This window comes from Megalops cyprinoides, chromosome 15 (genome assembly GCF_013368585.1).
Source record: "Megalops cyprinoides isolate fMegCyp1 chromosome 15, fMegCyp1.pri, whole genome shotgun sequence".
Lineage (NCBI taxonomy): Eukaryota > Metazoa > Chordata > Actinopteri > Elopiformes > Megalopidae > Megalops > Megalops cyprinoides.
In genome coordinates this window covers 15,916,037-15,928,053 of record NC_050597.1, presented here as the reverse complement: position 1 = coordinate 15,928,053, position 12,017 = coordinate 15,916,037, and the positions used below count along the sequence as shown (strand labels likewise).

At 41.3% G+C, this 12,017-nt stretch overlaps 1 protein-coding gene across 3 annotated transcripts in view; it reads left to right on the top strand.

Annotated features, from left to right (window-relative positions):
- The window catches only part of LOC118789884 (sorbin and SH3 domain-containing protein 1), a 73,312-nt gene extending 62,465 nt beyond the window's left edge, over positions 1-10,847 (top strand). Inside the window, exons 19-28 of one of the 3 annotated variants that reach the window (XM_036546606.1) lie at positions 115-282; positions 2,673-2,719; positions 3,087-3,201; positions 3,835-3,960; positions 4,774-4,968; positions 5,589-6,125; positions 7,186-7,284; positions 8,075-8,259; positions 9,338-9,444; positions 9,707-10,847. In XM_036546606.1, coding sequence (XP_036402499.1) covers positions 115-282; positions 2,673-2,719; positions 3,087-3,201; positions 3,835-3,960; positions 4,774-4,968; positions 5,589-6,125; positions 7,186-7,284; positions 8,075-8,259; positions 9,338-9,444; positions 9,707-9,774 — 1,647 coding nt within the window. In that variant the 3' untranslated portion in view covers positions 9,775-10,847. The remainder of the gene's footprint in view (positions 1-114; positions 283-2,672; positions 2,720-3,086; positions 3,202-3,834; positions 3,961-4,773; positions 4,969-5,588; positions 6,126-7,185; positions 7,285-8,074; positions 8,260-9,337; positions 9,445-9,706) is intronic. The other 2 variants (XM_036546608.1, XM_036546607.1) reach the window with 2 other exon arrangements.
- The last annotated feature ends 1,170 nt before the right edge of the window (positions 10,848-12,017 follow it).

Sequence of the window (12,017 nt, the reverse complement as noted above, 5' to 3'; positions counted from 1 at the left end):
ATGTTTACTGCAGCAATTGTCTTAAAGTGTTTTGGTGTTTAAAAATAGCATAACTCAAGATTTTAAAAAGCTATTTCATGTGAAATGATGATAATGATGCACTGTTCCTCACAGAAAATTCTGGAAGAGCAGAGACGTCTGAAGCGGGAGCAGGAGGAGGCAGACACCGCATCCCGGCGACACACCAGTCACTTCCTCACACACCACCAGTTCATCACCAATGAACGATTCGGAGACCTGCTCAACATCGACAACACCGAGAAGCGGAAGTCCGGCTCAGAGGTAGGCAGGCACCAGTCAGCTTGACTCTTTCAACCCTCCAAACAAATGCTTTTCAAACACTGCAGTGCTGTTAGGCCTTAATCCCAAATCCTGGAAGAAGACTTCAAACTGGTTTATGGTATAATCTCTTATTCTCAGATATCATTTAACCCAGGGTGCTGATTCAGTAGGACATCTTATTGAGAGAGACTTGTCACAATTTGATAAAACATGGAATGAAATATCAGCTCATCCTTGTACTCAGTGAATGGTTTTAGTTTTTTTCTTTTTTTAACAACAAGCTGTCAAAAATTCATATGGTTGTCAAATTTAAGAGGATATAGTTAGTGCTCTCACCCAGCTGATTAAGTTTACCTGAGCACTATGCTAGTAGGCAGTAAACAGCCACATGGGGGATTTTCTCCTGCCTGGGACAGTTTGATGGACATCTGTCATTGTTAAGAAGTTCAGTCTCCCTATATCAGAAAAGTTCATGCTCAACACTGCAACCTTTACCTGAAAAAGAATGTCACAAGAAAAGGGCTGAAATGTTTGTGCAAGCAGGTTTTTAGTTAAAAAGCCCCATCTGTTTGCAAGATACAAACCACAAATACCACAAGACGCTGCACATGAATAACCCTGGAACTATCCCAAAGCTGCATACAAGGCTTTTTCTTGCTTTCTGAGTTTGACGTCAGAGCTACATAATAAGTGGAAGAAAAAAAAGAAGAGTTTTTAATGAAGGAAAGAAAATACGACATGTTTTGCTACACAAATCAAAGGTCAGATTGTTACTCAGGGCTGCTTTATACTCTTCAGTATAGACCCTGGCCAAAGGGAAGTTTTCCTTAAGGTGTTGTTTTTAATCCTGTTTAAACATTTGCCCTCCAGGACATCAGAGCGTGTGACCCGTGCTTCTACTGTACGGCACATTATCTGTGCAGATCAGCCAATGTCAGACATTATGTTCAGACTCAGAGGGATAATGCTATGCACTCCTTCCAGATGTTTTCACTCCAGCCCCTTTTGCAGAGTTTTCTGCAAGCTAGCTGGCTTTCTACACAACTTTCATATTCTGTTACTCTCTATAGATTCATGTAACTCAATACTGTGCATTGAGCAACTACAACCTGAGCAACTCTGCAGTAGCAGAGAAGCACATATATTTTACTTTCTCCTTCCTTTCGATTAGGACATTAGCATGTCTGTGTACCACTGTGTCTAGGAATGTGGACTCAATGTGCATTTATCAGAAGACATGTCTTACTTAAAGTTTTAATGAAATCAATCAGTATGGAAGTATACCGATAATTGTATTCATCATCAAATCCATTGTATACCGGCTGCAATGAAAATAAACAAACTGCACTACAGTCATCCGATAACATCTGTGAAATGAAGGCAGTGCTGCCTTTTTGTCATAGGACTTAGAACACATATTTTGTTTTATTCTAAGCTGTGGAACACAGACAGGTTATAGAAAAAAATAACACTGACCTGTTTGTCATTGTCATTGAATGGCCAGCTGCTTTGTGATTTCATTCAGTCACCTCTGACACACTGAACTGTGTTCTGTTTTCTTTGGATTGTTGACTGCACTTCTTTGTGCAACTGCACTGCAAGCACACCATCTACCAGCAGACTGGGATGCAGGCGTCTCTTGCATTCCTGTCATTGCTGGAATATTCTGAGCTGATCGGGGATGCCAAAAGGGCAAGCCTCCCACGAGTAATTGACCTCAATCCTCATTTCACACGAATATGCAAACATGTGTGCTTGAGTCCAGCATTACACTTAGCAGTATTGTACATTATCTGAGTATTGTTGCTGTTATATTATTGTACCTGCAAACAGTGTTACTACTACAAAGCAGCTGCTGTTACATTACCATCTTACAGAAGCGGAATGCCTCGATGCTATCCTGCAGAAATGTGCGTTTAATGTGCAAGACATAACTATGTGTGATGGTTTATGATTTTATTTAACTGAAATGGAGGAAAGGAATTTTAATGTCTTATTAAGAATGATGCAATAAGTGAAAGTTATAAAACCTCGCTTAAAGAACGTGACATTGAAAAGGACAGATTGTGATTTTGTTTGATTTGGCCTTTGTTGTAAATCTGTTTAGCACCGTTGCGCTTGATTGTTTCCTAGCTGTACAAAAACAGACAAAACTGAAAGTAGTCTTCATATCATATGTCACAAGGAAACTGTTTTCTCCAATTATTGACTCTTATCAGTTGTACAGTTTGTGTGCTAGAAGCCAAAACACTGACAGTCAAGAAAGACGCTGAGTGCAAGAATCCAAATAAAACAGCACCCAAGTGATCATGTGACAATCACAGGTGATTGAATGTGTGATGAAACTGTGTTCACTTTGATTGCATAATTTAAGGATTGTGTATTTACAGAGGACACCTGCCCTGGCCAAATTTGACTTCAAAGCTGAAACATTAAAGTAAGTAAAGAACGCCTTATTGTTTTTCAAGACACTACAACAAATCTCAACCATATGATTAGGTTATATGAAAAAAATATGAAAAAAGTACCTGAAATTAAATCCACATCCAGTGTTCAGTTGATTGTGGTAAAGATGTGCTCCAATTTTTACATATTGTACAAGATATTAGTAATGTAACCTACTGTTCAGGAAAATGGACAAAATACACAATGAATTAAATATGTTTCACTGCCCAGAGCTATCAGCTACAGTATTTAGTGTTTATGTAAATGATCACATAGGTGTTTACATTTGGAATTAAAAGAGTTTGGATTAAAGAGTTACTGAGACAGCTGTGCTCACACCTGTGGTCTTTTCTTGTCAGGGAGTTACCTTTTCAAAAAGGAGACATTGTGTACATCTGTCGACAGATCGATCAGAACTGGTATGAAGGAGAGCACCATGGCAGAGTGGGGATTTTCCCTCGAAGTTACGTGGAGGTAATTCTGTTTCATTCATTGTAGAGAGGATGAAGGCTTCAGACACCGATCAGATCACAATCTCATTGGCCCATGTAGTGAGCCAACATTCACATAACTCAGTCTAACAAAGGTTTGACATGGGGAAGCAGCAATAACACATAGATGAGCCTTTGTGAATCATTACAATACTGTTTCAGCTGTAGATCCAGAGACGCATCATCATGTCAGCCTTACAGACAGCGATGAAAAGCAGTTCATCTTGAGGGAGAGAGTACAGTGGGGTGGATAGGTGACAGGGCTGGCAACCAGAAGGCTTGAACCACCACTTCTGTTGAGTCCTTGAGTCAGGAACTTAACATATATTGCTGCAGTTAATATCCAGCTGTATAAATGATTATGAAATTGGATACATACTTATACCTTACTTTACTGCCTTATTTATGTGTATTAAATTCATTGTAATTCACGTATTAATATTTTCCAGAGTTGTTCAATTTGTCTGAACAGTCAGCAATTTGCTGTTAAAATAAAAAGAAGTGCATCCCGCCAACCACATACATGACTTTATGTGCTTAGTGCAACAATATTTTTCTAATCATGCCAAATTAAGATTTGAGGGAAGGGCTTGTGAAGTTGGTGCATGTGTTCCAGCTCCTGCCACCTACAGAAAAGGCCCAGCCAAAGAAGCAAGCCCCGGTCCAGGTGCTGGAGTACGGCGAAGCCCTGGCCCGTTTCAACTTCACTGGGGACACAGCAGTGGAGATGTCTTTCAGAAAGGTGAGGGAGACAGTGGTGATGGGAAGTAGTGATTGATACCTTGTGTTCATCGTGGCCATCGTATCCATCAGTGACTCACAGATCTGAACCAGCTATAGTGTTTTTTATGTGGAGCACAGTCTTTTCTGGCTTAGATGGCAGCTTCACCTCTTATAAGGTGACACATCAGTAACATTTCCTACCAGATAGTATGTAATTTTCTTTAAAGAGACGCAGGGTGCAAGCAACCCTGTAAAATTTACAAGACAGGAAAACCCGCATTGCACAAGACAAGATAAAAAAGCAAATAGCGTTCCTGCAGTGTTGTGACATTCATCAGTCGGCTAATGTTCCTAGGCTGGCTGGTTGCAGGCTTGCTGCTGCTCTAGTTTTTTGTCTCTCTGAAGTAACAGTGCAGCTGTGTCTCAGTCATTCCCCTGAGGTTTTAGCTGTCTTTGAAAAATATTTGCCGCATATGCTGTAAAAGGTAGTAAAAGATGTCACATAGTCATTGAACTTGTTGTGTAGCCATGGATATCTTTGGAATGGTGTCTGAAGAGAAATATGATTAACCTGCTCAAAAATACATATGTTCTAGTGGGTTTATCAAAATTATGGTAAATGTGACCTTAGGTTTCACCTACTGTTGAAAGCACAGTGGTAGAACAGGGCTTACATATTTGTCATTGCCTGACATCAGTGATTTTCCCTGTCAATGTCATTTTTGTTTGCTGTGTAACTCAATCGCATTAATCTCTCTGATGAGACAGCGCAGTGAACCACTTTGATTGTCGCGTTAGTGTTTGCAGATGGCATTTCTATGTCTCCCTGCAGGGGGAGCGGATAACGCTAATCCGCCGTGTGGATGAAAACTGGTATGAGGGTAAAATCGCCGGCACTAATCGCCAGGGCATCTTCCCTGTCACCTACATCGAGGTGCACAAACGGCCAAGGGTCAAGAACGGTGTGGATTACCCTGACCCTCCCATCAGCCAGTCGCCAAGTCGCAGCAGCAACGCCTCCCCACAGGTGAGCAGTTGGCCAGGCAACTCAGTTGGCTTCCTCAGCTCAAATAATCACACATTTACCAGGAAAGCAAACATTAAAGAAACAAAAAAGGGTTTATCTCAACAGGTTTTAACTTTCAGTGTACAGTTTTACTCAGAGGGTGATTCAGTGAAAATCTACATCCCACTGCAAAGAGCAATGGCATGTCTACCTGTTGGTGTTGTTGTGGGGAAATCTGGCATCACTTTGCTAAACCACTAGGAGTTCCCCACTAAACTTCGTTTTGTCTGCTGTTGTTGAACAGGATACTAGATAATTGTGCAGTGTTTATTGCTGTTTTCTACACGGTTAGAGTTCTTTTTTCATTATTCCAACCCGAGTACTCTTCCAGTTGTTTTGTTGTTTGAACTTTACAGCTCAGAATATAGGATAATGGTAACGTTTGTTAACTGTGTAATATTATCATGTCATTACCTAAACCTCCTTCAGGGTGGTTATTGTTTCACTGAAACAAAGAGCAAAGTAATATCTGCTCTAAGGTTAAGTGAGAAAAGAGCTGTAAAGTCTTACATCAATTTTTCATCCTCATTTAACTTTTCACTTCTCGTCCTTTTCTACCTGTCAACCTGCTTGTCCCTAAGCCCCTTCGAAACCGTCTGACCACTGCCCCCCTCCCCCTGCCCCGCTCCGACCGGCGCTCCGTGTCCCCTGAGATGCACGCCATCTCCTCTGAATGGATTTCTCTGACCATGGGGACTGGCTGCAGCCCCCCTGCGGCCCCGACACCCCCCCTGCCCCCTCCGCCCTCTGTCTCCTACCGCTGGGGAGAGTACCTCCCACCCTCCCTCTCCGCCAGCCCCACCCCTCCCGTCAGCAGCAGCCCCTACCTCGTGTCCCCCGCCGCCTCGCCCTCTGCCTCCCCCCTGCCTCCGCCCCACCCTCCCCGGCCCAGTTCGGCCACTCCCTACCTTACCTTCACCCCTCCCCAGGGGGAGGAGTTTCTGCTGTCCCCGCCCTCGCCCCGCCTCTCCCGCAGCCTCAGCCCCTGCGGTGGAGCGGGGTTGGAGGGCTGGCTGGGGGCAACGAACCCCCTGAGCAGCCTCCTGGGGGAGGGGGCAGAGCTGGACAGGGGGAGCGAACGGGAGGCTCTGGGGGAGTTGGCCAGCACCCCAGGAGAGGTATCACCTGCATGGTGTGTGGTGCTGCATCTCACAGAGCCTCAGAAAGTCACTGTGCACATTAACCAGTCTTTCCCATAATGCAGCAGCTCCATTACAGCGGAATGGGAACCGAATGCAGAGCTGACGTGTTCTAAATGAATGTTGTGTTTGAGATTTAGCTATATGTCTGCCTTGACTGTTTTTGCTTAGATTTTTTTACTCCTCAATATAGCTAGTCTGACAACCTGTATGGTTACCTGGTTAGCCTCTGAATGGGCTTTTATATCCTTGTACTGCATGACTCAAGGGATTTCCATCTCTGTCCACACTGCTAACTCTTGGAATTTGGGAGTTTCAAGTCATTTGCATGGAGAAGATGAGATGCTAGTGTAGTTGGTCAATACTCCTTTGCATAAATCAGCAGGTACAGTGGTCATCCAGAGTAGGATGACTCTAATATCCTGCTCCTTATGGTGTGGGTGACCACTGTACGGTCACAAACAGTAGCATGATGTAGGAAAACTAACCCTAAATCAATATATTGGGGCGATTTTTGAGTAAATGGGCAACATTTTGTGTCTCATGGCATAAACCAAATTTGTGAAGGCTACCTGTGGTTATTTCCGAGGAAACCAAAAACACTGTAATATTAAATGTTAATGATAAAATAAATTTTAATGATCCTGATCAATGATATCCTAACATGTATTGATACTGTTTTAAATTTTGGATTGATCCTGACCTAGTACTGTGCTGTCATACAGTAGGGTTTCAGGAACAACCATAGGTAAGCTGTAAGTTGTCAATTGGTCCCGTGGGCAGTTGGTTTAAAATCAGGATTTTACATTTCTACATTTAGCTGCTGTACTTATACAACATAAAGCCTATTTCTACATTTCGTTTGGATTTCTGTGTGAAATATGCACTTGTTTTCTGTTTTCACCTGGTCACTCAGGGTGTTCTGTTACTGACCCACAAATGCGTTTCTCCACACTTGTGTGAACTGAACAGTATTCTGAAACAGTACAATAAGATATACTGCCATGTATATACTAAAAGCTTTTTTCTTTGTTACTAGCTGGTGAAGAATGAAAGTGATTACCAGGGAAGATCCTCCAGGAGTCCTGTTATGCTATTTGACATCCAGGATAATGTGGTGAATGCCAACTCATTTGCGGTAAGATGTAATTTTGCTGCAAGGTGTTGTCATGGATTGCAAAGATGTTGCTTTAATATGTTACCGCATACTGAATAGAAAGTGTAATTTAGCCGGGTATTTTATGGTGCATTCATAGATTGTGCACTAAAATATATGTGTATGTGTATGAATTATTAATTTCGAAAAGCTGAAAGGATGGGAGAGAGGGAGAGGGTGCTGATAAAACTGAAAACAGCCCATCTTGAGCACTCCCTTTCCATCACCCCAACCTCACTGTTGTATTAACCTTTCATTTAACCCTGTCATCACTGACTCATACCTTCCTATACAAGTTTTCACTATTTAAACGAGACTCACAGGCAGCTCTTTTTAATGTGCATGTGATTACTTTCCTTCTGCAGTTGTTCCAAACAAACTTTGACATTAGTGTTTCTTCTTGTCATACAAACTTTCATGCCTGCTTTAAACTGCTTTGACACTCTATTGAAAGGTTAACTAACTGTTAATTTTTCTGATGGCCGGTGTGATTTCACATTGCACATGAACTTACTTTGGTGTCTTGCTTTTCCATGCTTACCTCTGGACCCCACCTCCATCTGTCCTGGTTTTCCTGGTTTTAATGGACTTCTTTCCACCTTGATACTTATGAACGCCTCCTGAACCTCCTTCCCTGCCCTCTAACCCTCCACCGACATCCATCTCCTACCTCTGTCTCACCGTGGGTTGGGGTTTGGCGGGTGGGTGTTGTGTGTGGGACGGGGGCATTGGAATTTGCCGTTGGGCTGTTCGTCGCCATCCCCTCCACTAGGAGGCGGTGTGCAAGGAGATCATGAACATCGCCGAGACATCGGTGCGGTACTGCAGCACCCTCTCCCGTCCACCTGAGTCTGTGCGCAAACTGCCCTCCCACCCCAGTAAACAGTCTCTCATCGTTTCCCAGCAACCTCAGTCACACAGCAGCAGCCCTGAGCCCAGCCGCCCCAGCTGTGGAGTGTGAGTACCCCATGCCCAACCCCCCCCCCCCCCAAACAACAGCAAAAACAGGCACAGTTCAAGGGCTGTAGCTACTGGGGAATCCCTCATCATCCTTCTCATCTAGACGCAGAATGAAATCACTGTCCTTTCTTTAAGAGGACCATTCACTCAGACACTCAGAGAATGAATGAGTCAGCATACTAGTAGAGGATACTTGTTTCATAGCCTGCTTGCTTGTGTCAATAATTCAGGTCTGATTTAATGAAGGCCCTTTCATGAAAAAATGCTATACAGCACTTGACAGGCAACAGAAACCAATAGCTCAAGTTTGATAGTCAGCTCCTTGAATTATGTTTTTCCAATCAGATTTTATCCACCAATTAAGTGAACTAATAATCCCTGGTATTCTCAGAAGGACAACTAATAGACGTCTGAATACTGGCAGGACTGATTTTAAATCGCATCAACCTGGAATATATAATTCGTTTGTTAGAGTAATTATGTCTTTGATTTAAACATGAATTTCAAGAACCAAATCCAGGGTTTTCACTTGTAGCAGAGACTACAATGCGAATATGTCCAAACATTTTTGTTGTGTTTTAACTATTTGCTAACCCTGCTAGTTCATATTGACACAAGATACACCAGAACATTGCTTCTCTAAAGATAGGTGGAGTTAAAATCATACTTTGGCACGTGGCTATGGGTACATATTTTTGAAAAGAATGGTTATGGCAGTAATGGAAAGAATTCTTCCAGCTGTCCTTTATTTAAACTTTGTCTCCATTTGATACCATGGACGTAATGATGATGGATTCAGAATTCATTGTTAGTAGTATTGTTATATCCAGTACTTACGAAACGCTTTTCCATCTAATGACATGTAAACAGTATGTGGGTCTGTCCCCACATTGTCAAATTGTCCTCATATGAATAATCCCTTCAATATCACTTATAGTAAAGGGCAGCCCTGCTTTTCATGGGAATGTGGTTTATAAATGCCTTTAAGTAACTGCATGTTCACACCAATACCACCAGGCATTTGTTAAAATGTCAGTCTGTGTGTCTTTATGTGACTCTGTGCCATTTCCTGTAGTTTCCAGGCCCTGTATAGCTATGTACCACAGAACGAGGATGAGCTGGAGCTGCGGGAGGGAGATCTGGTCAACGTCATGGAGAAATGTGATGATGGCTGGTTTGTCGGTGCGTTTCATGCCCACGTTGCAGATCACCCACAGCTGTAGAACAATAGGTTGTATTGTTCACTAAGGGTGTGTGCTACACACATGCCATGCTGGCTACAGCAGTTCAACTGATGGAGCAGATGTCTGATTTGTGTAGTAGAAAAAGTAGAAATGTGTTGTGCTGCTTTTGCAGCCAGGAGACTTCCATCAGCATGAAAGTAAGTGTTTTTGGTTACCCACTGACTATCATTAATTCTCTCTGTTTTCTGTTGTTTTCATAGGTACCTCCAGAAGAACAAAAGAGTTTGGCACTTTCCCAGGGAACTATGTGAAGCCTGTTAATTTGTAAACACTGTAGACTGTACAGCCTCTCTGAATGCATTCTACTCACATCCCTTGGCTCCCTGATGAGCTTGGAAAACAAATCAATATATTTGCGCTAGAGGTGTTTTGCAAATTGTCTCTTGGCCAGGTGAACGCAAAGGTTTGGGTATGTGAAAAATGAGGTGCGAGATTCTTCTGTGGTGCAGAAGTTATTTCTGATAGGAGAGAAAAGGAGAAAGAGAGAAAGAAAGAGAGAGAGAGAAAAACCACAGATTCACTGCCCAAACTCTCCTGTATGGTGGGCCCCTCTGCCATGCTCTTCATTCTGCAGGCACACAGGATATTTTAACAGTGTTGTGAGAATGTTGTGAGAATGTTAGCTGAGTACGTTGGCTGGTGTCTCCCCAGCTGTCCATCACAAGCCCCTCAGTTATGAGAAAGCCTATATAAATTGAAGTCTTGCCATATTGTTTACATGAATACAAGCACAGTTACAATACAGGCTACCTTGTCATGTCACAGTACAGTTATTGAAGATAGTAATACTTCATAGATGTTACAGTGGTGTTTAGATTCAAATTTTCCAACTTTTTTGACTGATTTTATGAAAATACCTTTATCTTTACTCACATTTTAACATTCATCTAGTGGGAGTATGAATGTCCCATTGCATACCAGGTCGCACTCACAGTTCACTTTGTATTGGTGAAGTCTAACATGTTCAGAGGTTTATGAAGAACTTTTCAAATTATCAATGAACTTAGCTGAGCAAGTGTGTGTGTGTGTGTCTGTGTCTGAGAGACAAAGAGGCTGGGAGCCACATCTCCCTGTCAGTCACCTTCACTTGTGAATCTACACATTCTGTGCAGCCTCCAAATTCCTGTATTCAGACTTCAGTGTATATACGTATTTACCACGTCTGTAGGAACTATTTATCATTTGCTTTTTTTTTTACTGTTCCATTTTATATTATTGTTTGGTTATGCTTTGTATTTTCATAACATATCCTCAAATATAGGAGAGAAGAATTGATAAACAGAGTGGTTTCTTACTTTGCTGTGGCATTTTTATTATGATCATTATTATCATGATCATAATTATCATTATCATCATCACCGCTTTCATCAGATTCTTATTTTTATCATATAAATATTCTTTATATCATGAATATATAAAGAGTGAGATCTGCACATACTTATTATATTGTAAATAAGTTATTTATAACTTCATTTGTATTGAAGCCTCCCCTATGTTTCAAGATATATTTCAACAGGTATGTAAATATGGTCATATATTTTATGATGTAGACAAAAATATTTTAAAATTTATCAGTTTAACAAGGAATTGTGGAATAATCATTGAGTACATTCCTGGATTATGATTAATCATTTCTACGATTCATCACTGTCTTTATCGTCATCATTATCATTAGCTATAGCACTGGTATTCTTTTCATTATCATAGACATTTTTATTTATTGTGTAAGAAACCACTCTTCCTCAGTTTTAATAAACTGATGATTAAATGGATATGCTATGAAACTTAAGCCTAAATAAACAATGATATAAACTAAAGAAATGGCAGTTTCCTCTGATTCATTTAAAGGTTCACTTCTTTCATGCATATGCTTTCCAAGAGTTAAAGAATGAAAAGTGCTCTTGTGTTTCATCATGTTTCTGTGTTAGCCTTTACCTTTGTAATAACTGAAAAAGGTTACTTTCAGTTTCAGGTTTGCAGCCAATGTTGCATAAGGTACACCTTACAGGATGAAAAACCTAAGGGATTCAGGGGTTTGTCCTTCGTCCAGTTATGCAGAGAATTTGGGTACACTTACTTCATGGCCCAAAGGTGAATATTGTCAGGGTAGAAAAGTGATGACTGTGGTTTGCTGAGTGTATAAAAGTCTAGTGTTGAAACTTTTTATTGGAAGTTTGCCAACTTCACACTGATATATCTGCCGTCCATACCTGCCTTTCAAAAAACATTTGTCTCATTGTTATGACTGTCTAATCCAAAAGTGAGATCACATGTCAGATCATATGGTTACTCTCAATGGAATCTGAGATATTTAAAGACATGCAGTATACTGAATATCACTCTAATAACACTCTGATATGATATAACTTAACTGTTGTCAATGGCAGGTGGTATTCTTTAAAATAGACATATAAAGTAGACAAGCATAGAAATATACCTGGATGGAGGTAGAAAGAACTTTGGTTCCGTCATATGTTGAATGATCTATCTTACACCCAGCCAGTTAATCTT